At 41.2% G+C, this 23,648-nt stretch overlaps 1 protein-coding gene across 5 annotated transcripts in view; it reads right to left on the bottom strand.

The window, feature by feature from the left end:
* Positions 1 to 10,623, bottom strand: part of lsp1a (lymphocyte specific protein 1 a) — a 41,833-nt gene extending 31,210 nt beyond the window's left edge. For 2 of the 5 annotated variants that reach the window (XM_044193596.1, XM_044193597.1), the window contains exon 1: positions 10,205 to 10,615. In XM_044193596.1, coding sequence (XP_044049531.1) covers positions 10,205 to 10,263 — 59 coding nt within the window. In that variant the 5' untranslated portion in view covers positions 10,264 to 10,615. Of the gene's footprint in view, positions 1 to 10,204 lie in introns of all 5 variants that reach the window. The other 3 variants (XM_044193594.1, XM_044193595.1, XM_044193593.1) reach the window with 3 other exon arrangements.
* Between the last annotated feature and the right edge of the window lie 13,025 nt (positions 10,624 to 23,648).

Here is a 23,648-nt window from a genome sequence, read left to right as displayed (position 1 = left end):
ACATGAGGGAGCGGTGAGACTGGAGAAGTGCTGGGAAAATCGGGGAAAGTAATTAGATATAAAGACAGAGATGTGGTTCCTGTAGAACCTTAAAAAGTCTTTAAACATATTTTGTTTTCTGAAAAATGTGTTTAAATGGGATTTTGGAAAGGAAGGCGTTGATTTAGTATGTTTTAATACTGAAGCTTTGTCTCACAATGACTGTGACCGAGAAACATTTGTATTTAACCTCAAAGAAGAAGAAGAAAACTAAACAAGGGCACATAGGAGAAGAACAAAGAGTTATAAACTAGAAAAGAGCAACTGAAAAAGGGCACACGGAGGAAAAAGAATAAAAAGAAGTGAACTGAAAAAAGAAATGTAGAAGACGAAGAGAAAGAAAGTAATGGATTCCTGGTGCATTTACAGCAACGTTTATCAATCTGGACTGTCCCTGTTGAATCAACCCTGTCTCCTAGAAATTACTAACTAACAAATATATTTTCATTCTCAATTAGTCTACCTGTTATTTTCTTCCATTTATTGTTTAGTCCGTGAAATGTCAAAAAGAAACCCAAAGATATTCAATTCACCATCACATATGACAAAGAAAAACGGAAAATCCTCACATTTAAAAAGCTGGAACCAGAGAATATTTGGCATCTTTGCTTGAAAAATTACTGAGACGATTAATCTATTAACAAAATAGTTTCAGATTAATTTACTGTCAATTGACTAATCGATTAATCGACTACTAATTTGCAAATATGTTTTGGAGGAAACGTAATGCTGCCTGGATTAGGTTTCTTATCAACATAATGAGGAAATTGTTGATGGAGGTTAGCTAAAAGGCTACATCCATCCTGTAGTCAGCTGGGTTTAGCTGACAGTAGAGTTCGGACAGAGCTCAAACCAACATCCTCACTATGAGGACAGGACTCTTCAGTGCTAACACTGCTAAAACCACAATGTCTCCTTTTTATATTTCTATTTCTACACCCGTTCAAAGAAACAACATATAAATCTGACAGACTTGGGAGTTTGTTGGAAGGTGTATTTTTTTCTCTTTTGATGGAGCTAGGCTAGAATTTTCCTCCTGCATCCAGTCTTTGTGCTAAGCTAGGCTAGCATGTCAACTGGTGGGACTGTTTCTTTAAGTAACAAACCAGTGTTTTGGAGACACAGCTCGTAAAAGACTTAGTAAAAGAAAAAGACACCATCAGTTCTGTGATCACCAACATTAAAAGAATCCAACGGCAACAACCAGAAACACGACACACAAACCAGATAAAAGCTCCACCACCTGCCAACAGACCACCTAAACCACATTTTGTTGGTCTCTATCTGTCTGCACTTGTTCAGGCTTCAGCTTTATTGTCCACCAACGTTTCACCGGAATGAGAGTGAAAGAGGGATTCACTGTCAGGAGGAAAAAGGTTAAAAGTATTAAGGCCTCAGCTGCTCTTTTGTAAGCACACATGCTGTCATCGGCGGGATGACTCGGTTGAATGATACAATAATGACACGGTTTCCTTTCAGCCTGAAAGCCTGCCAGACTCCGCGGGACAGACGAGGACGGTGGGAAGACGCTTGTGAGATGAAGTCACTGTTGTGTTGAAACAAGTCAGGGCAGCGGAGGGCACTGAATCACTCTGACACAACAACAAAAAGACGCCACTTCCCAGAAAAAAGAGTCGCTGGAGTCACTGGACGAGTTGTGAAGAAGGAGCCGGGGGCTTCAACCTGCCCAGAACAGACTTGCAGAGTCAAACTGCTGTTAGTCTTGTTTTAATATGTCTCACAGTTACTGCTTTACCACAGCTTCTGTAGCTTCAGCATCACTGTCTAGTTGTTTATAGATGGACAGGAACTTTGCCATATCGCTTCATTTTTCCTGGTAACATTTGGTGCATTGAAAACCTTTTATATATTTTTAGAAATATTACAAGTGGCCATCAAAATTTAGGAATGGCAATGTCTGTTGGTCGGTCCACCACTTTGGTCCGGACTGAAATATCTCAGCATCTACTTGAAGGATTGGCACACGATTTTGTACAGACATTCATGGTTCCCAGAGGATGCATCCTAATGATTCTGGACATCCCCTGAAGAAACTTGGTTCAGACGTTCCTTTTGGGATGAATTGTAATCACTTTGGTCGCCTCTTAACATTGCATCTAGCGCCATCATCAGGTCAAAATTGTAATTTGTCCATTACTTTAATTTAATACTAAGTACTTGCCAAGGTAATAACATTCCCATCAGTCTAAGCTGTACTTTATGTTAGTGCTAATCAGCAAATGTTAGTAGGATTACACACTAAACTAAGACTATGGTGAACATTATAACTGCCAAACATCAACATGTTAGCATTAGGATTGTGGGCATGTTAGCATGCTGATTTTAGCATTTAGCTCATAGCACCACTCACAGAGCTGCTAGCATGGCTGTAGACTAGTAGGCTGTAGGTTGTAGACTTGTTTCAGACATGTTTCCAACTCTTAGTCTTAGTTATTTTTTATTAATTCCTCTCCAAAAACTGATCTCAAGTTGTATTACCCAAAAACCAGATTTTTTCGGGGCTCAGTCTAGGATCAGTTTCCTCTGCTGTCAGGGATCAAGAGGGAAAACCAGGGAAAGAAACTTGGCTTGTGTTTCTCTCTGCTTCACAGGAGTATTCCAGAAAAGTGGCAAAGGCGCTGCTAGAAAATGTGCTCACCCTGACGACAGCCCAAGAACAGCTCTGACACAATAAATGTCTGATATGCCAGACATGTTCCAGGTCCACCTCTGGACCCCTTAAATCATTCAACCCAGGATGTCAGTATCCCTGAATGAGATTATTAAACAGGCTAAACCGAGCAGACGTTTTTTTTCACTGAATGACTGGACAAGAAAAAAGAAGGTTTTACATTCTGATTCAAGTGTTTGATAATTTGTACAGCAAAATCGGCCCAATTGAGGCTGAATGCCGGCACACTCTGCTCTGTTCTGGGAGCTGTTCACATCTAGAAATGTTAAATCAAAGACACCTGGACTTACTGTAGATTTCTTGGAGACTTTTAAAGAACTTCTTTGGTTCGGAATTGAAGAAGCTTTTTCAAAAAGTTTTCAAGAAATCTACAGAAAGACCAGTTGCCTTTGACTTGGTAATAATTTGATTCAAGGATACTATAAGTCCCGGTCTGAATGATTTTAGGTGTCCAGACTGGACCTGGAACATAGCAGGCATTACAGATATTTATGTGTCAGAGCTGTTATTGAGCTTTTGTCAGGGTGAACAAAACCTCTGTGGTGCCTCTGCTTGAGCTACTTTTCTTCAATACTCCTCTGAAACAGAAAGAAACACAGCAAAGCGTCTTTCTCTGGTTCGAAGTTTTCCCTCTTCTCTGATTTTCAGACATTTTGGTCATACATGGTGTATTTTCCTTATCAGTGACAGCAGAGGAAACTGATCCTGGAATTAAAGGAAAGAGAAAGAAATGATGATCACCGTGACAAGGACAGATTATATTCCTACATTGCAGGAAAAAGCTGAACACTAGCTGTATGTAAAGTGGACACAGCAATGACCGGCAAGCAGTCAGACACCAGTTGTCAGGACCAGAAGTCCAACAACCGCCCCCCCCGAGACATCGAGCAGACAGTAATCACCCTGTTATGGCTGCATGTCTGTCCCCCATGCAGAGCACAAATAGGCTGCAGCACATTTCCTACAGATCCCTGAAGTCTGGGAACCCTGCAGGTTTGTTTGCACACAGGCTTTAACTGGAGGACATGCAGTCATTTTCCAGCACGTCAGACTGACCTGACAAACATGAACCCGCAAGAAAAACCTCATCCCGAAGGACTGCAAACAATTCAGGGTTTTTGGACCATGAGAAGTTTAAAAGAAGTTGACGAGGACATCAGGAAAGAAAATACCGTCATGTGATCGCTCAACGTGAACTTAAATAAACCAAAATCCAAAAAATGCAGCAAGGGCATCTTTCTCTGTGTAGTAAAGAGACCAAAGAAAACAAACTTTGTATATGATTGCGCCTGAAGCTTTATTTTATTTGCCCTGAAAGTGTTCCTGAGACCAGAGAAGCTGGGAAAGTATTCTGGTTCATACTGGGGCAGAAACGTTTGATATAGTTCCCACATTAGTAATTAATGCCCTTAAGTTACTTCATTTGTTCCTATAAATTAATAGTTGGTGCCTTTGAATTACTGAACCATGTTACTCTCTTCTGTTTAAATGATTTCTAAATGTTTCTCATCAGCATATCGATTTATTTGTCCTTCTTGCGCAACACTACGACGTTAGTCGTTTAGAAAACCTTAACCAAGCCAAAACAAAAAAAAGATATATTGTTGTTGAAATATATTCAGAATGCCAAAACAAAACAAAACAGAATCCGACTCGAAGGAAACTCCATCAGCTGATCTGCTGCGACTTTCCTGTTTCTAACTTCTGCTCTTTGAGTAATGAACATTAAATCTTAATTAAATCAACAATACACGCAATCAATGTAATTGGACGTTATTAGTCAGCTGATGAATGAGCCAGTGATTGTGAAGCATGAATGAAGCAGCTGATGCCAATCAGTTGATGAAAGCTCAACTTCAGTGCTTTGCCTGAACTGACACTGTGCTCCATACAGTACATTTTACATTAACATTATGCTCCCCATGAATCTGAATAGATTTCACATGGAATAGACAGTACAGTCATACCAACATGTACTTTCTAAGATAAAAGCCACATGTGGTGCAGCTGCTGGTTCAGAGTATTGGAACCTTTTTCTTAAACGTCCAGTCTGCAGGATTTAGTGGCATCTAGCAGTGAAATTGCAGTTTGCAACCATTTGAATCCCGCTCGCCTCACCCTCCCCTTCCAAGCGTGCAGGAGAAACTACGGTGGCCGCGAAGCTCGGAAAAAACGCGAACAGCCCTATCTAGAGGGCTACTCTCTGGGCTACTGTAGAAACATGGCGGTGCAACATGGCGGCCTCCGTGGAAGGGGACCCGCTCCCTCTGTAGATATAAATGGCTTATTCTAAGGTAACGAAAACACAATGATTCTTGTTTTCAGGTGATTAAACACTAATGAAAACACATTATATTCCATTTCTGCCAATAGCTCCTAAATGTTACACACTGGACCTTTAAAGAACACCACCGATTGAGTGTTTCCAGGTGTTGGGGAGTTCTCAGGGGGAGCTGTGTGGAGTCTGATAAATGTCCTCAGGGGATGTCACTTGAGTCGGCGTCGGTCGGGGCTGAAGACTACAAATTTGAAGATGAAACAAATGTGTTGGTGTGGAGTCAGAAAGAAGTGAGCTCACCAGACCTCTGCAGCCCGCTGCTCATCTCTGCTGCAGGCTGGAGGCTCCAAGCTACATTAGCCGCTACTAGCTTATCACACCTGAATCTCCAACCAAACTGTCAGGGCTTGTTGCATTGTGGGTAATGTGGGCGCCAGATTTTGACAAGGAAGAAGAATGTGTGGAATAAAGAAGATGATATCGTTGATTCTGCTGCATCGATTTTGACCCTTTTTTAAAAACTGTCCATTGTGAGTCTGACAACGTTATTGAAGTGCAACGCTAAATCAATGGATTAGTCGTTGTATGCAAATTCCTAAATTGAGAAATCAATTAATCAAAAATGTACATTATACATTATAGGAGAGGAGTTTCTGCTGTCTGTGTTCACGTCATCATACTGAAGTTACTGATGTTCACTGAGGTGAGACAGATAAAAACCTGTCATCTGCTCTCACAGATACGACTCCTGGAAACAGGAAACCCCACTCTGTTTACTTTGCCTCTGTCCATTTAATGCAGACAACCTGGGGAGGAAGGGAGAGTTCAGCGCCCCCATCACTCATCAGCTAACCTCACCCTCCCCCTAAAAACATTCCTCAGTCTCTTATCTCCCCTTATCGTAAACACTGAGGACACCCACCCATGTGTGGGGGATTCAGGGGTTAGAGGTTCCATCAGTCAGTATGTTTTGAAGCAGGTATGCCTCCTGGATGACATCACCACTGAGCGCTAAGCCGGGCCGGGTGGGGGGGTGGTTTGTCTCCCAGAAAGAGCTGATTAAAAACAGCCCTGCTGCATACCTGCTGCGATGAACGGCACACAGTTTGATAAAAACATGTTCTGAACTCGAGTCAGCGACACTTTCCAATGATGTTCAGTCTGTGTTTAACATTTGAGTGATGTCACAGCAGATACTGTGACACTGTAAAGACGATATGGAAATACCCCCTCACTGAAAACAGCAGTATCAGTCTGAAATACAGCCAGTGTTGTAGTTTGTTCGCAGTGTTCAGCATCAACCTGTTACAAACAAAACTGGTCAGGTGACTTGGCCACAACCAAAAATATTGTCAAAACAAAGGCAGGTGACGCGACAAAAGTAATGCACTTCTTGAAAAAGCTAACTAGCCGTTTAATGCCAGTATACAGGGAAAACAGAGATAAATCAACAGGTGGAGCAAATTAGCACAAATAAAGGAAGCGCGACAACCCATAAAAGCTCCAAGGACGAGAAAATCAAACGCCCCTCAGGTGGGGCTTGAATGCTGCTCCACACACAGTCAGTGTCACTATTTTAAATACTTTTGGGTAGTTTAATCTGCAATAATGATCATATGTTTGGCGAGTAAAATCTTAATCTAAAAAGTAACTATAGCTGTGAAATAAATGTACTGGAGTAGAAGTATAAAGTCATAGAAAATGGAAATACTCAAATAAAGTACAAATACCTCAAAATTGTACTTGAGTAAATGTACTTTGTTACTTTCCACCACTGTTTTTAGGTAAACCACAGCTGGATCCAGACTAAACTGTCAGTGCTGAAGCGCCATTAAGTGGGATGCATACTAATAAATGCATCCCACTTCCTCCTCTCATTTTCTGTCTACCCCAGAAGAAAATAAATACCAAAAACAAATCATTCAACTTTTTCACCGGATTATCTCTCCATAACTTTATATTATTTACCAGAAAGCTCTCAAATAAAAGGTTCAAAACAACCTATAAATATACAGATGTACAACTCATATAAAGACTGAACTTTCCATCTCAACATGGACAAGAAGTCCTTACAGTGCTCAGAAAAAAATGGAAACGTCTTCAACATATTCCATGACGACTGAGCAAACTCCATCTGCTGAAGGATGGACCTTGTGGTGAGATTGCTTTGCCGATGGCTGTTTCCAAGGTCAAGAATGAACTTTCTCAGCCTATAAACCATATGAATACTTATGAAACGACAATAAACCAAACAAATGATGGTCTGTGGTTCACGTCGAAGAAAACAGCAGCACGTTTACAAGCAGCGTAGCTCAAAACACGGTCTGGATAAAACCAAACTCCTTCGCAGCTCAACGTCTATGATGGATGTAAAGCAGGTGAGCTAAGATGCCTACGTCATGCGAGTGGTTTTGGAGTGATGTCACGGCTGCTGTCAGCCAGACTGATGCCATCTGCTGAGTGGACTGAATCACAGCAAGACGCCGCCTCCTCCAGCTGTTATCTGCTTCATAAACATACAGCCCGACCTCTGCTCTCACTGTGACTCAGAGGATTACATCGAGCTCATTGATTATAACACCTCCAGACTCACCGAGACACCCCGACCTGGCTCACAGGTCAATAACTCAAAGGCTGTAATACAGTCTGTGACAAATCCATGCATCAGGAACTCTTGAGTAAATGGAAAGTCACAGTTTGCAATGAGAGGGACGAGTCCACACAGATTCACACACTTGTCAAGCATCTGATGAATCACCCTGACTGGAACTTTGCCTTTGAACAAAATCTTTTTCCGATGAGTCAATTTCGACTAGTTACGGACCGGACCTAAAACAGAACAAACAACCTACCCGAACATGACGTTCATAAACTAATTCTCAAAATAAGAGAGACCAGAGGACAGTTGGAATTACACCCAAGGACACGCCCAAAACACGATCAACCCGAACAGACCCAACAAAAGCAACAATTCGCCATGGCTGAACCTCATTTTTATTCCTGATGGCGTGATCGTGAAGTCTGTGTCAAAGTGCCGCTGAGGCTGATGGAAATTCAGTCATTGGTTTTAGAGGACTCCTGTCATGATCCAAAGTGCCGAACAAGTGGAAATTTTGACTTGCGAGATGAAAGATCAGGAGGATTATCAAAGTCATTAAGATTCATCCTCTGGGCACCACGAATGTCTGTACACACTTTAATGGCAATCCATCCAACAGCTGTTGAGATATTTCACTAAAAACAGCTACTACTATCACTGAAGTTATTCCATTTATGATTATATGATTAATGACAAATTTGGTCCTTTAACACTTTCCTAATCCAGACATTTAAACCATTTTTAAAGGTAATCTGAACAGTGATCAAAGAATGTATGAAGAGCTGACAGATGAGTATTAATCCCCAAACTAGTTTGAGCTCTAATGCACAGTAAAAAACAAGAGACCAGTCAGACATGTCTTTATGTTTTGTTCAAACCAATGAGTGGCGAGTGGTATATTCATCCCACTGATGTAAATGTCAGTCGTCACTGAAGCTGTGGTGGCAGTTAACTTAACGTTTGTCATGTTGACCAAAGAAATATATTTCAGAGTTGTTATTTCTGTAAGTCAACTTACAGCAACCTGTACAGCTGCTCATCTGCACTTGAACGTCAACATTTTTAGGTAGCTAGCTACATTCGTGATGGAAGACGATGTCCCCATTCTTAATCCCGTCTACAAAGTTCTGATTGGATGATTATTTTCCCAACTGGCTGAAACCGCTGTTAATCAGCACAACATCAGACCTATTTGATCACTAAAGAAAAGTGATTCAGGTGGAACCAAGCTAGGATATTGAGTCAAATGACTAAAGTCCAACGAAGCCACTGCTGTTAAAGGAATAGTTTGACATTTTGGGAAATACACTAGAATTAAATGAGAAGAATCTTTTGCACGGATTAAACTAACAAGATATAATGTGTTAATTAGTGAACTTTAGAGGCGCTGGTTGCGGATTTTGTTATGGTTGGACAGAGCCAGGCTAGCTGTTTCCCCGTTTCCAGTTTTTGTGCTAAGCTAAGCTAACTGGTTGCTACCTGGAGCTTCACATTTAATAGACGGATGTGAGCGTGGTATTGTCATCTTGTCATTTAACGCCCTGCCAGAAAGCATACAATGTTGTTGGTGCTGTGAGGTGGAACAGCAAAGTCAGTCCCCGATCACCTCTACGTCACACAAGTCATAAAAGACGTACTGCTCTGATTGGTCGGGGTCCAACGTGTAGTCTGCGGTAACTCTCGCCCAAGTCATGGCAAGAGTTTATGACTCTACGATCGTCTCATATCTGACACAATGACCATCTCGAAAGACAAAAAATATCCACGTTACACTGCGAGTACAACAGCAGAATGAGCTCCTATCTCCTCTGTTACAAACCACAGAGGAGTCAAACTGGAAACTGACACAGGATGAAAAAAAAATCTTCTTCAAAAGACAGGACAGGCCGCCACCCGAAATCATCCAGAAAACAAAAGACTGACTCAGGTGACCTTTCACCTCTGACACAGGTCACCGACACCACTTCCCCTCTCTGTGAAACTGAGAAGCCTCGGGCATCCAGCTCGCCTCAAACCTCCCAGTTAGTCTGGACTCGGACGAGAGGCGACTAAGATCCTTTTCACAGAAAATTAAGTCTTACATTTCCTGCCTGATGTAGCTTATTTTTGCCAATAATTTTTGCCAATAATTAAACATGACTGTAACTGTGTTTTAAAAGGAAAATAATAAATACTGAGCAAAATGCATTTTTAATATGGTTCCTTTGTTATGATTAATTCATGTGAGTGGAGGTAAGTCGATTCAAAACCCCCAAATCCCCCCAAAACCCTGCGTGACCCAAAACACTCCCAGTAATCCCACTGTTCCCATTTAGACAGACATGTTTACCACACAAACACACACTCAAAATATGAAAACACTCCTCTTTTTCACCTTTAGATGGTTAGTGATTTCTATTCCGAGCCAAATAAAGATTCAGATTTTTGTCCTGATCTTTAACCAAACTGAATCAGTGTGTGTGTGTGTGTGTGTGATGAAGTGTGTGTTTTTAAGTGTGTGTGTGGTGATTAAATATTAACCTGAGCTGCTTCTTTCTGTGTGTCACAACAGAAACAAACAGAAACCAGCAGCAGCAGAAAAAGATCGACCACATACCTCATCAGGTTTTGTAAACCCTGTTTGCTGGAGTTTCTCCTCAGCAGAGCGTGGGACATGTTGGCCTCTTTTCTTCTTCTGCTACTTTTAATTCTTCTTCTTGTCTCCCTGTGGTAGAAATGAAACAGATCAGACACCAGCCACTGAGAGCAACTTTCTCCTCTTCTTCTTTTCAGTTTCCACCTCGACACTGAAGGCAGCTTTCTGTCCTGCAGCCGCACCGAAGCCCAGAGCTCAGAGTTGTGTGTGTGAGTGTGTGTGTGTTACACTCTTAAAGCCTCTTTCACACACACACACCCTCACTTTTTTTTTTTTTGTTGTTGCTGTATATCACACACACAGTTTTCTCCCCTGCAATGCTTGTTGGGAATGTCAGCGGAGCTCGGAGTGACTCCCTCCTCTCTCTCACTCGGAGGCTGGGTTTTTAGTCATTAGACCGCCCCCCCCTCCTCTGTCCTACATGTGGTTTTCATTGAAGAGCTCAGAGCAGCGGGGCCCAACATCTCTCTCTCTTTTTCTGTCTTTCTTTGCTGCCTTTCTCTGTTATGCCGGGTCATGTGGTCTTCCCTGAGGGCGAATGAAAGACGAGGACCCCCCAAGAAAAAATACCACTACTGAACAATCCCTGTCCCCTACTAAACATTTCAATCTTCCTCCAGTAGATTAGCAGAAAACTGCCGGAGCAAAACAAAGTGAAAGGAGGTTGTTTGTTATTTCTCTCTATTGCAGGTGCGGAGAACATCTAGTCCTTCGTTAAAGTAAAAGTTTGAATGTCACAATGTAAAATACTCCGATACAAGTAAAGTCCTGCATTAACTTTATGTAAAAGTATAGAAACAACAGCAGTAGAATGTATTTAAGCAGAAATACACGGGAGCTACGGGGAGCTCGGCTCCCCTGAAAGAGACATGAGCTCCCCAGAAAGCCTCATTTGAGAAATTTAGGGGTGCCACCGTTTTTTCCCAGCCCGTTCTCACCAGAAAAACGCACGTTTAGGTTGAATGTGCAAGTAGCTTATTATATTATGACCCATGTTTCCGTTTATTGTTAGGCGGCAACCTCTAGTGGCCGCAGTAATTAAGACTGGAGCGGTATAAAGAGCGACAAAGTCCATGTATGGAGGTGGATGGGTCAAACAAACACAGGACTTTCACCCAGGAGGCCGGGGTTCGTGTCCTGTGTGAAACCAAAAGTCCACGTCGACTTATTTAAAGACTTACGTTACGTTACGTTAAGTGACGATACATACTTATGTTAACCCAAACCATGATCTTTTCCTACACCGAACGAAGTAGTTTTATTGGCTAAACCTAACCAAACTGTTACCGTTTCACAACGTTAACCACACGCCGCGTGACTTATGCTACGTACTTGAGACGCCTGTCGCTGGTACTCTTCACCGGTCATTTTGGGGAACGGTCGTATATGTCGTTTTGGGAGTCATTGGAAATCGACCTATTCTGTTGTTTCGGTATGAGGATGTGTTGATTTTTTCTGTACAAATGTATATTTTCCTGTATATTTAGATTCCTGAACTAAATAATAGGGTAATAGTAAAGCACTTGTCAATGTGCGTGGTTGTTTGTGCAAAAAAATTTTTTTCCGATAATTTTTGCTAATAAACACAATGCTGTCTATTTTGTTTATTTTTTTGGGGGGGGGGATTTTTTTCGGAGAGTGAGATGTTCAGATGTATATAATCTCATGTCTGTGTGTTAAGATGGATTCAGGATGTGGTTAGCCTAGTTTAGCATAAAGACTGGAAGCAGGGGAAACAGCTAGCCTGTTCAAAGTCCAAAATTTTAAACACACCTACCAACACATCAGAGCTCACTAATTAGCTTGCATCTCATTTGTTTAATCTGTACACAATCACAAATAAGACTTAAAAAATATAATTGGGTTAGTAACAGGTTGTCCTGTTACCCCCGAAGACAATCCGCTGTTTTTCCAGCCAGCGTGTCGATGTCTTTCCTCTGCTCTTCTGTCTTCCCATGCCCTGTATATTTTTGACAGAGCAACTCGCCATTCTGAAACAGGAAATGTACTTTTAAAAGTATACAAAAAATATATATATTTATTGACAATTGACCAGAAGTGAACATTTAATTATACGTTTCAACTGTTACTTTAAGTACATACAGCAAAATTAGTTTTGAGTCTGTAAAACAATATTGGAAATACGCCTTGAAGACACTGTTTCTGAGATGCTTAGAGTGAACATATGAACCGTGACAAAGCCGCTTCCAGTCATGACGGGGTTATACAATTGTGACTTGTAACGTCATTTAACAGATGCTGAAAAAAACAACGCCACTCTTTCCCACTGTACGTAGTTACATTACATTTCTGAACCAAAGAGTTTAGCTTACAGGTGAGCAGTGACAGAAGAAGTACTTAGATTCTCTGAAACCTGCAGAACTTTATTAAAAACTTTAGTGAGGAACTTCAAGTTTCCAAAGACACCAAATAGCCTGTGTCAGGCTGAAGTGTGGAAAGTAATTCAGTACATTTACTCAGGGAAATATTGTACTTTTTACTCCACTACATGTATTTGATTACTAATTACTTTGCAGATTCAGATTAAAAATACAAAATATAATCAACAAATAAAAATATGATGTATTAAACTGGATAAAGACTTTATTGATCCCTTGGTGAAATTTACAAGTTACCCAGCAGTATATAAAGTCAAAAATTAGTTCCACCAGTTTACCAGCTGCAATTACTAATTTTACTTGAGTAAAAGATCTGAGTTCTTCTTCTACCACTGGAGTCTTTTCTCTTCTCGAAGGCTTCACCTTTTCTACATCACAAATTTGTCTTGCAATGATGTAAAAGGACAGAAAAACTGGTACAATTGCTGATTTTGAAAGAATTTATTTTGACCTTGGAACAGTAGAAATCACATATGATATCCAGCTCGGCTGAATCCGCTGTTTGCTGAGCGCTCGCAGGTCATGAAACCTTCTCTTCACACTTTGACAAACGAACTCTGCGTCTTTGTCTTCGACCCACCCAATCCCAGAAACCCTCACGCTCACATATTCAACACGCCGCCGTTGCTGCGGTAACCCACTCATCACCATTCACCCCTGGAGTGTTTGTAAGTCTTGCTTTGTGGCATGTCAGACAAAAGGGCATTCTGGGAAGTGAAGCGCTGTTCGTAACACAAAGCTGCGGTTTCCAACGAACACTGGCTGACCTGAACACAACCTCGACGCTCATACGCTCTAAAACAAACAGAACAAAATAAGTAAAAGGCTGGGCAGCTTTTTCCAGATTCATTTCATCACATCAACATACGTTTGCAATAATCCTGTGACATCCTGTGATTAGATGGAGAGAAACAGCCAACCTGCCATCAGGTGAAAACTGTGACGCTGCTACAGGAGTGAAGAAAACAATGCCTGCCTTTCGAAGGTGGAGCTTTTTTCGTGACCTCTGGGAACATTATGTAACACAATAATGACCTTAAAAGGTCCATTTAAATGGATTTTCATGGATTTTAATGTTCATCTAGATGTACATATGAAATAATAACATGGCAAAGTTCTGCAATACAAAATAGTCCTTAACTTGTTTACAATGAAAATATCATAGATCGCTGTCGTGGCCTTAATATTTTGTTTGTGCTGTATTTATTTATTTATTTATTTATCTTCCGTTTATGCATTTGTTCACTTGAACTGCTGTCACTGTTAAGTGTTCTGTTATAGTTGACATGTGACTGAAATTAAAATGTCACACATGAAATGTTTTCCATTTCTGTCGTCCGGATTGATTGATTGACTCTTCGGCTGACAGCACCACGCAGGAGACGCTCTATGACCAGAAACAAAGATTTTTTTTTAATCTCTCTGTGTGGAAATGTGATGTTTTCACATCACAGATGACGAACAAAAGCATTAAACACGAGTCTTACAGGTAAAACACGAGGCTTGACACGTAAGGTGTTGTAGAAGTTATAATGTTCCGTTCGCAACTTCAATCACAACATATAAGAAATGTATTAAAACATCACAGTGTGAGCGTTGGCAGCCCTTCATCAGCCCAGTGGATCTGACTGTGATGGTATGAGTCGAACTGATTGGTCAGCTCAGTCTGGACAACAGCAGAGTTTATTGGAAGAAGAGGAGGCTTCAATAAAACTGCAGTGTGGCGTTCACTGACCTGTCCAAGTGTTTGCCAACATGACGCAGTGGATTTCCACTTCAGTTTCAATCAAGAAGCATGTTCCCTCCAGCTTGCATGTTAGTGTTGGTCTGCGGTGTGTGGATTAGCGGTCAGGGCTGCAGATTAACTGTCCCGGTGGTGGAGAAACATCTTAGTCCATTTTTTAATCTCCAAACTTTCTTGGCTGAGAAAAGACAGCTCGCTGTGTTTCACTTCAAAGCAGGATGTTTGGCTGAACATTTGTGGTTTCTGTAGATGCTCGTGTGAATGAAACATCCAGCCATGACTCAAACATTTATTCTTCAAGTCCTGTTCTGATTAAAGCAGAGTGCGATAGCTTAAACCACTGCAAAACAGTTTCTTGAAGTGACTTGAAGCATTCAGCTGTTGAAAGCAGTATCAGTGTCTGCAGACAAGGGCTTCACTTTGGGTTGAAAAGTGGTGGGGACATAAGGGCGCTGATAAAAACAACATTTTTAAAAGATCTTCAACACATGCGATTTTAGGCAATGTACTGGGGGGATCGGTATGAGGTCAGACTAGATAATTACAGTAGGTCGGGAAAATAATTGCATAGCGACGCATCAAAAGGGCATAGACAATATGAACATTATACGAACAGTCATTCACATCCACAGCTGCAACACATCAATTGAACAATGCCAATATCACGTCTACTGTAGAAAGCACCAGTGCATGTCAGTCAGTCTCCCCAGTGACAAAAATATCCCTGCCCTAAAACATGACAGAGTAGAAACAACTGAAGGAATAACTCGAGCAACGTTAGCTAAAGATAATAAATCAACCTTACCTTTAGATGTTAAGTTGAACTGCCTTGTTATTTAGATGCTGCATACTTTTTTAACATTAGAGAGTTCACGAGAGTTCGTGAGTCAAGTTCATCCAATCATGACTCATTCTAAGCATAAGGTTTAAATATCGACATGAATTAAACTGGAGCAGATTATTTCTAGTTATTTATCCATATTCATTTTTAAACAAACCCAAATCAGTGATTTGACTTTTTATTCACTGGCTTCGAACCCGAGCCTCTGCGGTAAGTATTCAGCCTTGTACATGGGGCGCGTGCTCTACCAGGTGAGCTACTGGGGCACCGCCCATCAACCACCCATTGTGAGGGATGCATTGCAGGGGACCCATGAGCCGGGGTGCTTGTTTGGGCAGTCAGGCAAATTTAAGACCATTTTCAAGTCTGTTGCAAAGTCCACATGTGCTACATTACACTCAAACCTTTGCGCCCAACACGATGGACAGTGCGCACCCCAGTCATTCACTCCGTTCTCCATATGAGGCAGTCTTGGCTGCATTGGAAGAGATGGCTTCGTCCAGCACGTCCGACACAGCTTCTAGAGCTGATGGCCTTCGTGAGCGGTTCCAAAAGGGTAACACGGTCCTTGGCCTGCGTCTGGCAAAAGTGGTGATGATGGGGTTAGAGGACCTGAACACTTCACTGCAGGGAAGAGGGAAAACAGTGTGTGAAAAAACACAAACAGAAGAAGCATTCTACACCAGTGCAACTGAGCTGGCTGCATCTTTGGACATCGAACCAATGAAGACGCCACACTTATGAAAGCCACAGAGGACACATGCTTGTCCATCCACAGATCAGGAGTACTACTGTGTACAGTCCTTCCATGTCCTTGACACTGTAACAACACAACTCACAAAGCGGTTTGAACAGGAAAGGCTACAGCACCCGGTCAAGCTGGAGAAAGTCCTAATCTCTGGACAAATCGACGTGGTTGACCTGCATCCAGAGCTGCAGTTCGAGTCCCTAAAGGTGCAGCTGGCCACTAATTACACCTACGAAACCTGCTCAGAAGTGTCATCATGAGGAGCATGGTACCCGAGGTCTGTGGTCATCAATCAAGTTGAGGCGCTTGTGCGTTTGCTGCTCGTTGTCCCTGCCTCGTCTTCTGAGGTGGAGAGAAGCTTCATTGCCTTAAGACGCCTGAAGACCTGGCTTCGCTCTTCAATGCCACAAACCCGACTCAAACAGCGTGGCTGTTTGTCATGTTCACAGAGAGAGAACGGAAAACTGTAAAGAATTTGTTAAAGTTGCTGATCTGCACATGCACGTATTTGGGTCATTTTAGAATCAGCAGGCTAGAAGAAACAAATGCACATTGTCCCAAAAATGTAACGTTTTGGACAATGTGCATTTGTTACTTCTATATTTACATTGTATGTTTTCCTATTGTGCAAAAAAAACTTTCTCAAAGCGTTCTCATTTGTTAGTTAACATTTCTTGGCGCAAGCTATTTTTTAGAACATTTCTAACAAATTATGCTTTTAAAAAGTGACAAAATCGGCCATTTCAAAAAGTGGTGTGGACGTATACAGCTGCTTGTGGTGAAGAAGTGGTTTAAGATGTTTCTGTGGGCGTTTTTTTTTCATACTTTTGTGCTGTGAAAAACTTGCAATCATTATAAAACAGACTATTAGGGCCTCTTTCACTCACGTTTGCTTTCACGAATAAGTCGTACTTTGAGAAAAATGTTCTAAAAAGTCCTAAATTCAAGAAAAAAATATGAGAAATTAATATGAGAATTAAATTGCAGTTGCTAAGAGAGAAAGGCACAATGATATATGATAAAAAAAATGTATGAAAAGATTAAACAATCAAAATGTCATATCATAACTGGGTAGGTTAGATTACATGTATACATTTACTGTTCTAAAAATGTTAAAACTTTATTTTCAAAATATTACAGCTTTTTTTCTCTTGACATTTTTCTCATGAAAGTATTACTTTATTTCCAGGAAAATGACTTAAAATCAAGACTTTATTCTGTAAATTTCCGATTACACGCCTTCCTGCTGTAGTATTGGAAGGGCACTAAAGCTGAATATTTTATCGACTAGACACTTTTATAGCTTCGTTAATAATGAAAATAATGATTAGTTGCTGCCCTGGACCCTCGTAATTTACGGACATCAGTGGAAACCCACTGACAGACACACATGTCACTGTTTTATCTCCTCCACCTTCTCTGCTGTAAAACAAACGCTTCCACCCATCAGCAGAGAAGCTCTGTTGGTTCACTCGGCTCAAAGCAAACAGCCAGGGCTCCTGTGTTTGGCTTTCTGCTGCTGGAGGTTATCTGCTGATGTCAGGCATCGATGGAAAACCGCACTCCAGCCACCCTCAGTCCGCCGCTGTTTAAGACTTAAGATGTGAAGTGTCTCTTTCTAATGCCTTTGAGTGTCAGAAGCTGTTTTCACAGCTGTATTTTGAACTTTTTGTCTTTTCTTCTTTCCTCTCCCATTAATCATCTCACAACCCCCTCAAATTTTTCTGGTGACCCTTCGGAGGGGCCCGACCCCTAGGTTGGAAACCACTGGACCTCGAGGGGCTACAACAGTAAAATGCTGCTTACACATTGATGCATCAGTATTAACGATGTATCACGTAATATGCAATAATATGCCCACCAAGGGCCATTTTTCTGTATAAATAGTACTTTTACTACATTTTGCTGATAATACTTTTGTACTTTTACTTGAGTGAGATTGTAATAGAGCATTTTCACATTATTGTATTGGCATGTTTATGTAAGTAAAGGATCTCCTTCCTCTGTCTAAAAGGTAAAAAGTGTTTCTACCTGCTCTGAATGGCCGCACGAGGAGACGGGGTAAAAGCAGCTGCCATCACAGCCTCCTCCTGGCTGCATCCCACTGACAATTCTTGTCCAGCCCCGATCTCTGTACGCCCTTTGCCAAGCCTTGCTGCATTTAGTAAAAGTTAAGCTTTCCATTCTGTCATGGCAGTATGCAAGTTACCATAACATGGCATCAAAATTCGTAGTACTAGTAAAAGCAGCATATCTTCAATTTCAGAGGTAAACAACAACAGCTTCCCATTTCTAGCTGACAAATGCTAATTTTATCGTCTGTAGCTAGCTAGCTAATAAAGAATACCTCCACGAGTTGGTTAAAAACTGGCTCTAGCTTACTTCTTAATGTTTAGCAGACAAAGAAAGTAACTCTGTAAAAGGGTCTTAAATATGCACTTGATGGCTGTATACACGATATGCTAAGCGACTGACGCTAAAGCTGCACGTCCCAGGTAGGAAGCCATCATCCTCGCCAGTTAATTATCCATTTATAAGACATGGAAACAGAAGAGCACCGCTGGTCTCATACTGCAGGGTAGATTTAGTTAGCCCCAGTGTTACAGTCCAGTATTATAAATGAAAATGTAACTAAAATGTTATTCGCTCTAACATAATCCTGTTTAGATGCTTACTATAGAAAATTGGGCAAGCTACACTTTATTGTTTGAACTTCAGTGTTGCAAGAGATCAGCTCTGAAGATAAGGACTACCTGATGTGAAGGGCAAACGTAACACTACGTCCGATAACAAGTTTAAATACAGAGCGGGAGCGGAGCGGTTAACGTTCCTCTGATAATGAAGCATCCAGGACTGACACACGGTGGATGTGTCAGCCATGAATGGGGCTTTTCTTACTGTTAGCTGTAACCCCAAACAGTACTGTTAGTGAATGATGCGCTCCTTGGCATTGGAAGTAATGCTAAATTCCTACAGTAGGTGGTAAACTACGGTAGTTAGCCAGCTTTGCTAACGTATTTCCAGTTTACGTTCGCACAGATATACACGCTGTTTAATCCCTACACTGTTGCTCTTGAATGTTTTTGTATATAGAGTATTACAGCTTCATACACACCACTTCACCAGGTAGCGAAATACGGACTGACTGATGCTCAGGTATGATTGTTGTTTATGTCTTTGGCACGTCTTTGTAGTCTTTACACAATAATTCGTACGAACAGGGTTCACTGCAAGTGATGAAAGTAGTTTTATGAAGAATGAAACAAAGAGCGCCTACTTTCCCACGTCCGCACACTTTACTGCGTATTGTGGATACGTGTGATTGTCGAATTGTCTGTTTTGGAAAGTAACTGTCGAGCGCAGCCGCCCTGATTCCCCCCTGTTAGATGATCCAAAAGGCCTTTGTTTGAAACTCATTGAGACCTTTATTTTGTGATGTCAACATGAACTGTTCACAATCACAAATGTATTTCAGAAAGTTAGCTGGTGAGAAAAATGACAGGAATGAGGGCCAAAACTATAATAACAGTAATAAGGTTATCAAAAATGTAACATTTCCTTGAAGTATAATCCTGGAGGCTCAGTTTGTCCTGAATTTCAGCAGTTCTCCAGGTTAAAAAAAGAAGAAGTCTGTTTTGCTTATTTGGCTAAAGCAGGATTAAAGATCCAGGTCGTCTGGAACAAAAGAGCAGTTCAGTGCTGCAGATCTCTTCCAGAGGAGAGGTCAGAGCGAGGAGTGCTGTTGATCCATTAGCGGGCTCAGGGAGTGTTGACCTGCAACCCAGAATGTGTTCCTGCCTCTCCTCTTATTCGATGCCAGAGCTGCTCTCATCACCTCCCACTCAGAGAGGCTCCTCTCAGGGCTCAGCAGCGTCTCCGCAGCCAGAGATCTCCTCGCCTGACACCAAGAGCCGAGCAACACCGAGCTCTGCTCTCCCCCGACGGATGAATTTACACGCTGGAATTCAGTCACAAGTTATTCGAGAATAGGAATTAACCCGTCAGCAGGAGCTTTGGAAGTAATATCAGAAAGATATCACACGTGTCCGGGTAGAGTCTTCACAGCAGGCCCTCATGCAAGATCCACTCACAGACATTTACAAGTCATATAAGAACATTTATGACATTCATAAATATTTAAGTTAATATATAAGTTTTTTTATTTTTGAGATTAGATTCAACTTTATTGTCATTACACGCACAAGTACGAGGCAACGAAATGCAGTTTAGGTCTAACCAGAAGTGCAATAAGCAAGTGCAGGATATAAAGTGTGTGCATAAATGCAGGATGGAGCAGTATTATGAAAATATTCTACAAGTGATGCTATGGACATTATATACAGATGGCATTATTATAAAAAGTATACTGATGGATATGTACAATAATGAATTGGACTGGGCAGAGCAGTAGTGCAATGAATATAAAGTAGTGCAAATTATGGAAATAGTTAACAGTGCAGTAGAGTCATGTACAATCTGCCTTTCTCTATCGGAAGAAAAAAACATTACAAGGAACATCGACATGCTTGAGCAGGCGATCCCGTGGGAAGAGAGGATGGAGGAAGCTCTCAGGATACCAGGCAGTGGTGGAGGAATGCACCGACAGCAGATGGATGCGTCTACCTGTAGAGGTCAGAGGTCAAGAGGTTTTCCAGGCCAGTCACCGTGGAGTAGATCTGCAGCGATTAATCGACAGAAAGAAAGTGAAATCGGCAGCTATTATGATAATCGATTAATCGTTTAAGTAATTTTTCATGCAAAAAAGCCAAACATTTAATGGTTCCAGGTTCTCAAATGTGTTGTGTCGTTCGCGAACGTTTCAATCAAAAGAGTGAATGACTTCCTGAAGCGATCCGTTCTCTCAGTCAGTTGCGAGTGAACGTGCAGGGACGCGCTGAGTGATTCAAGCCATTCGTTCGCAGGAGGAATGGGGGTGCGTTCAAGACAGCAAATACACAGCTGATTCCGGTTGCTAACATTTAGCTGCAATGATTCAACAACATTGGTCTTGGACTGCAATCCAGATGTACGACATTATCTAGATTGATGTTATATGCATATGCTAACAGCCTAACGTTACTGTTTTGAAAAGACGACGGCTATGAGGATTTATAGAATTCGATTTTTTATCCAGTACCTTCAGTGTTGTTTATAGAGTTTATGAAGTGAAGCCTGAAACCAAGTTGTGACACAATATGAGAGATGGGATAATATCATAGAGTGCATAAACAAAATTGCTGAGTAAATGTACTTTATGTACAATTTTGAGGTACTTTACTTGAGTATTTCCATTTTATGTAACCTTATACTTCTACTCCACTACATCTCAGAGGCAAATATTGTACTTTTTACTCCCTTTCCCTACATTTATTTGATGAATTTAGTTATGAAGTTTAGTTATAAATGATCTGAGTACTTCTTCATCACTGGCTGAGAACATCCTGAATAAGATCTAAACTGGGTAAAACTCAAAATCGACCTTCTACGTTTTTCTTTTTTAATGTCTGTAATAATCATCATCTCACGATTTACAGTAGCACACTCGAGACCAAACTGCCTTACAGTGCATAAATGTTCAGTGGGAATCGAACCCCCGACCCTGGCAGAGGAAGAGCAACACATTAAGCAGCCACAGGGCCTCATTGTGCCGCTGTGAATATCTGTGGAGGGATCGAGTTTCAGATTCTCCAGATGATTAAAGCTGACGAGGGGAAAGCTGATCCGAAGAGAAAGATCTGAGGCCGAAGATGACAGAGCGAACGTCTGCTGCTGGATGAACCCGGCTGTGTACTGTAAACAGTTTGTGTGAGGGTAACGCTGCTCCGGCCTGAACACAATCACATAAACTTGTATTTTATGCTGCTGATGTCCTTCAGGGCTTTTCTTCCAGTTCATAACCACTTTGTTTTTTTTCTGCTTGTGGTGGTAAATAAAGACGGGTTTCCATGCCAGCGCAGATCTGCTGACACCCGGCTCATAATGAAACCTTTCTCTGTAATAACTGTAGAAACTGTAGTACTTACTGTAAACACTTTCTCCAACTGTCTATGGCTCAGAAATCCTCTGTATGTTGCAGATATTAATGATGAAGTGCAGGTCATTTTGTTTTGTTATATTTAGTAATGCCACCGTAGAGTTTTGACCATTGGCGAGTACCAGCGTCAGGCGTACTGTCATGCCTCGCGTCATGTGACTTACGATCACAGTTTGGTTAGGTTAAGGCACCAAAACTACTTGGTTAGGTTTAGGAAAAGATCGTGGTTTTGGTTAAAATAAGTACGTTACGTACGTAAGTTAAGTACGTACGTTACTTAAGTAAAAATAACCTGACTTCCCTCCTTTGCTCCCGTCATAATAACTGCGGCCACTAGAGGTCGTCGCCTAACAATTAACGTAAATATGCTTTATGCTTCATGCTGCGTGCACAGACGACCTATACAGTCGTGTTTTTGGGGAGGACGGTCTGGGTTTGACAGATGACTGCCAGTGTTAAAAAAGAAAATTAAAACATGTTTAAAATTTGTTACATCTAACCTGCAAATATTTTTTAGATTAGATTTTTATTCTAGAGTAATCGTTAAAATTTCTAGCAAGACTGCAAATTTGGAGCGTATATCAAATATGCCATCAGCTGTCAACATTCAATATCAATTTTCAGACAGTTCTGTATGTGCAATATTTTATATTACTCAGGAACTAATAAATGCTTTAACATTGGCCAGAATTATACACAGTGAAAATGTATTTATACATTTTTAAAACATGCTTTGTGCTCAACAGTTAATTTAATTACCTGGACACACTGTACTTATACCGTACTACTACGTTTGAACTCAGATCCCTCGGAGGGGCCATTAAACTGATGTACTAACCATAAGAAGATCTGCAGAAGAAGAAACGTCCGCCTCTTGGAGTCTCTGAACATTATAATCAACTCGATGGCAGACGTGAAGCTAAATGAATGGGCAGGAGCTCAGTTTATGGCCTCTTCATACTCCCGGCCGCACCTGCAGTTCGGTGCATAATGTACTGACAGCAGCTTACGATGAAGTTAAATCCTTTTCATATCAATCTTGTTTAGAGTTTTCTCTGCAGCTGGGGTGGGCACCAGGACCCAGCATCACCAAAGCTCCGACTGAACGAAGCACCTGTGTGAGCTGGTCTATCGAACACAGGTGTGCACTGATAGAGGGTATCACACCCCTGGCTCATAATTAAACTCCTCTTTTTCTGTTTTTATGTTTGTCACTGTAATTTCCTTCTTGAGTGTCTGGACGTCTCTGTCTTGGAAATCCTCTAAACATAAGTGTGTGTTGCTGGTATAGAGGGTATTTTGTTCATTCTGTCCAACAAAACCTGATTATTATGTGCTCTCTCATTGGTCCCACACTGTCTCCAAATACCTTCATTTAAAATCCAGAAACATTTCATTCCCTCCCACAGCGTAAGAACTGCACTTCGAAATGATGTATTTAATTTCCCCCTTCAATGAATATCTGACACTTACATTTAGAGTTAGCTGTGAGATCCGCACCCTGTCATGTTTTTCATTAGAATATGTCAAGTTTTGATAAGTGATGTTAAATTTCTTGAGTTCTTCATTCACAAATGCAAAATGTTGTAGAGTGCAGCATTCAAGGATTAATGTATACACGTCTCTGAGATGTCTGTAT

This window comes from Siniperca chuatsi, linkage group LG4 (genome assembly GCF_020085105.1).
Source record: "Siniperca chuatsi isolate FFG_IHB_CAS linkage group LG4, ASM2008510v1, whole genome shotgun sequence".
NCBI classification, from domain to species: domain Eukaryota; kingdom Metazoa; phylum Chordata; class Actinopteri; order Centrarchiformes; family Sinipercidae; genus Siniperca; species Siniperca chuatsi.
This window is presented reverse-complemented; position numbering and strand designations above follow the sequence as displayed.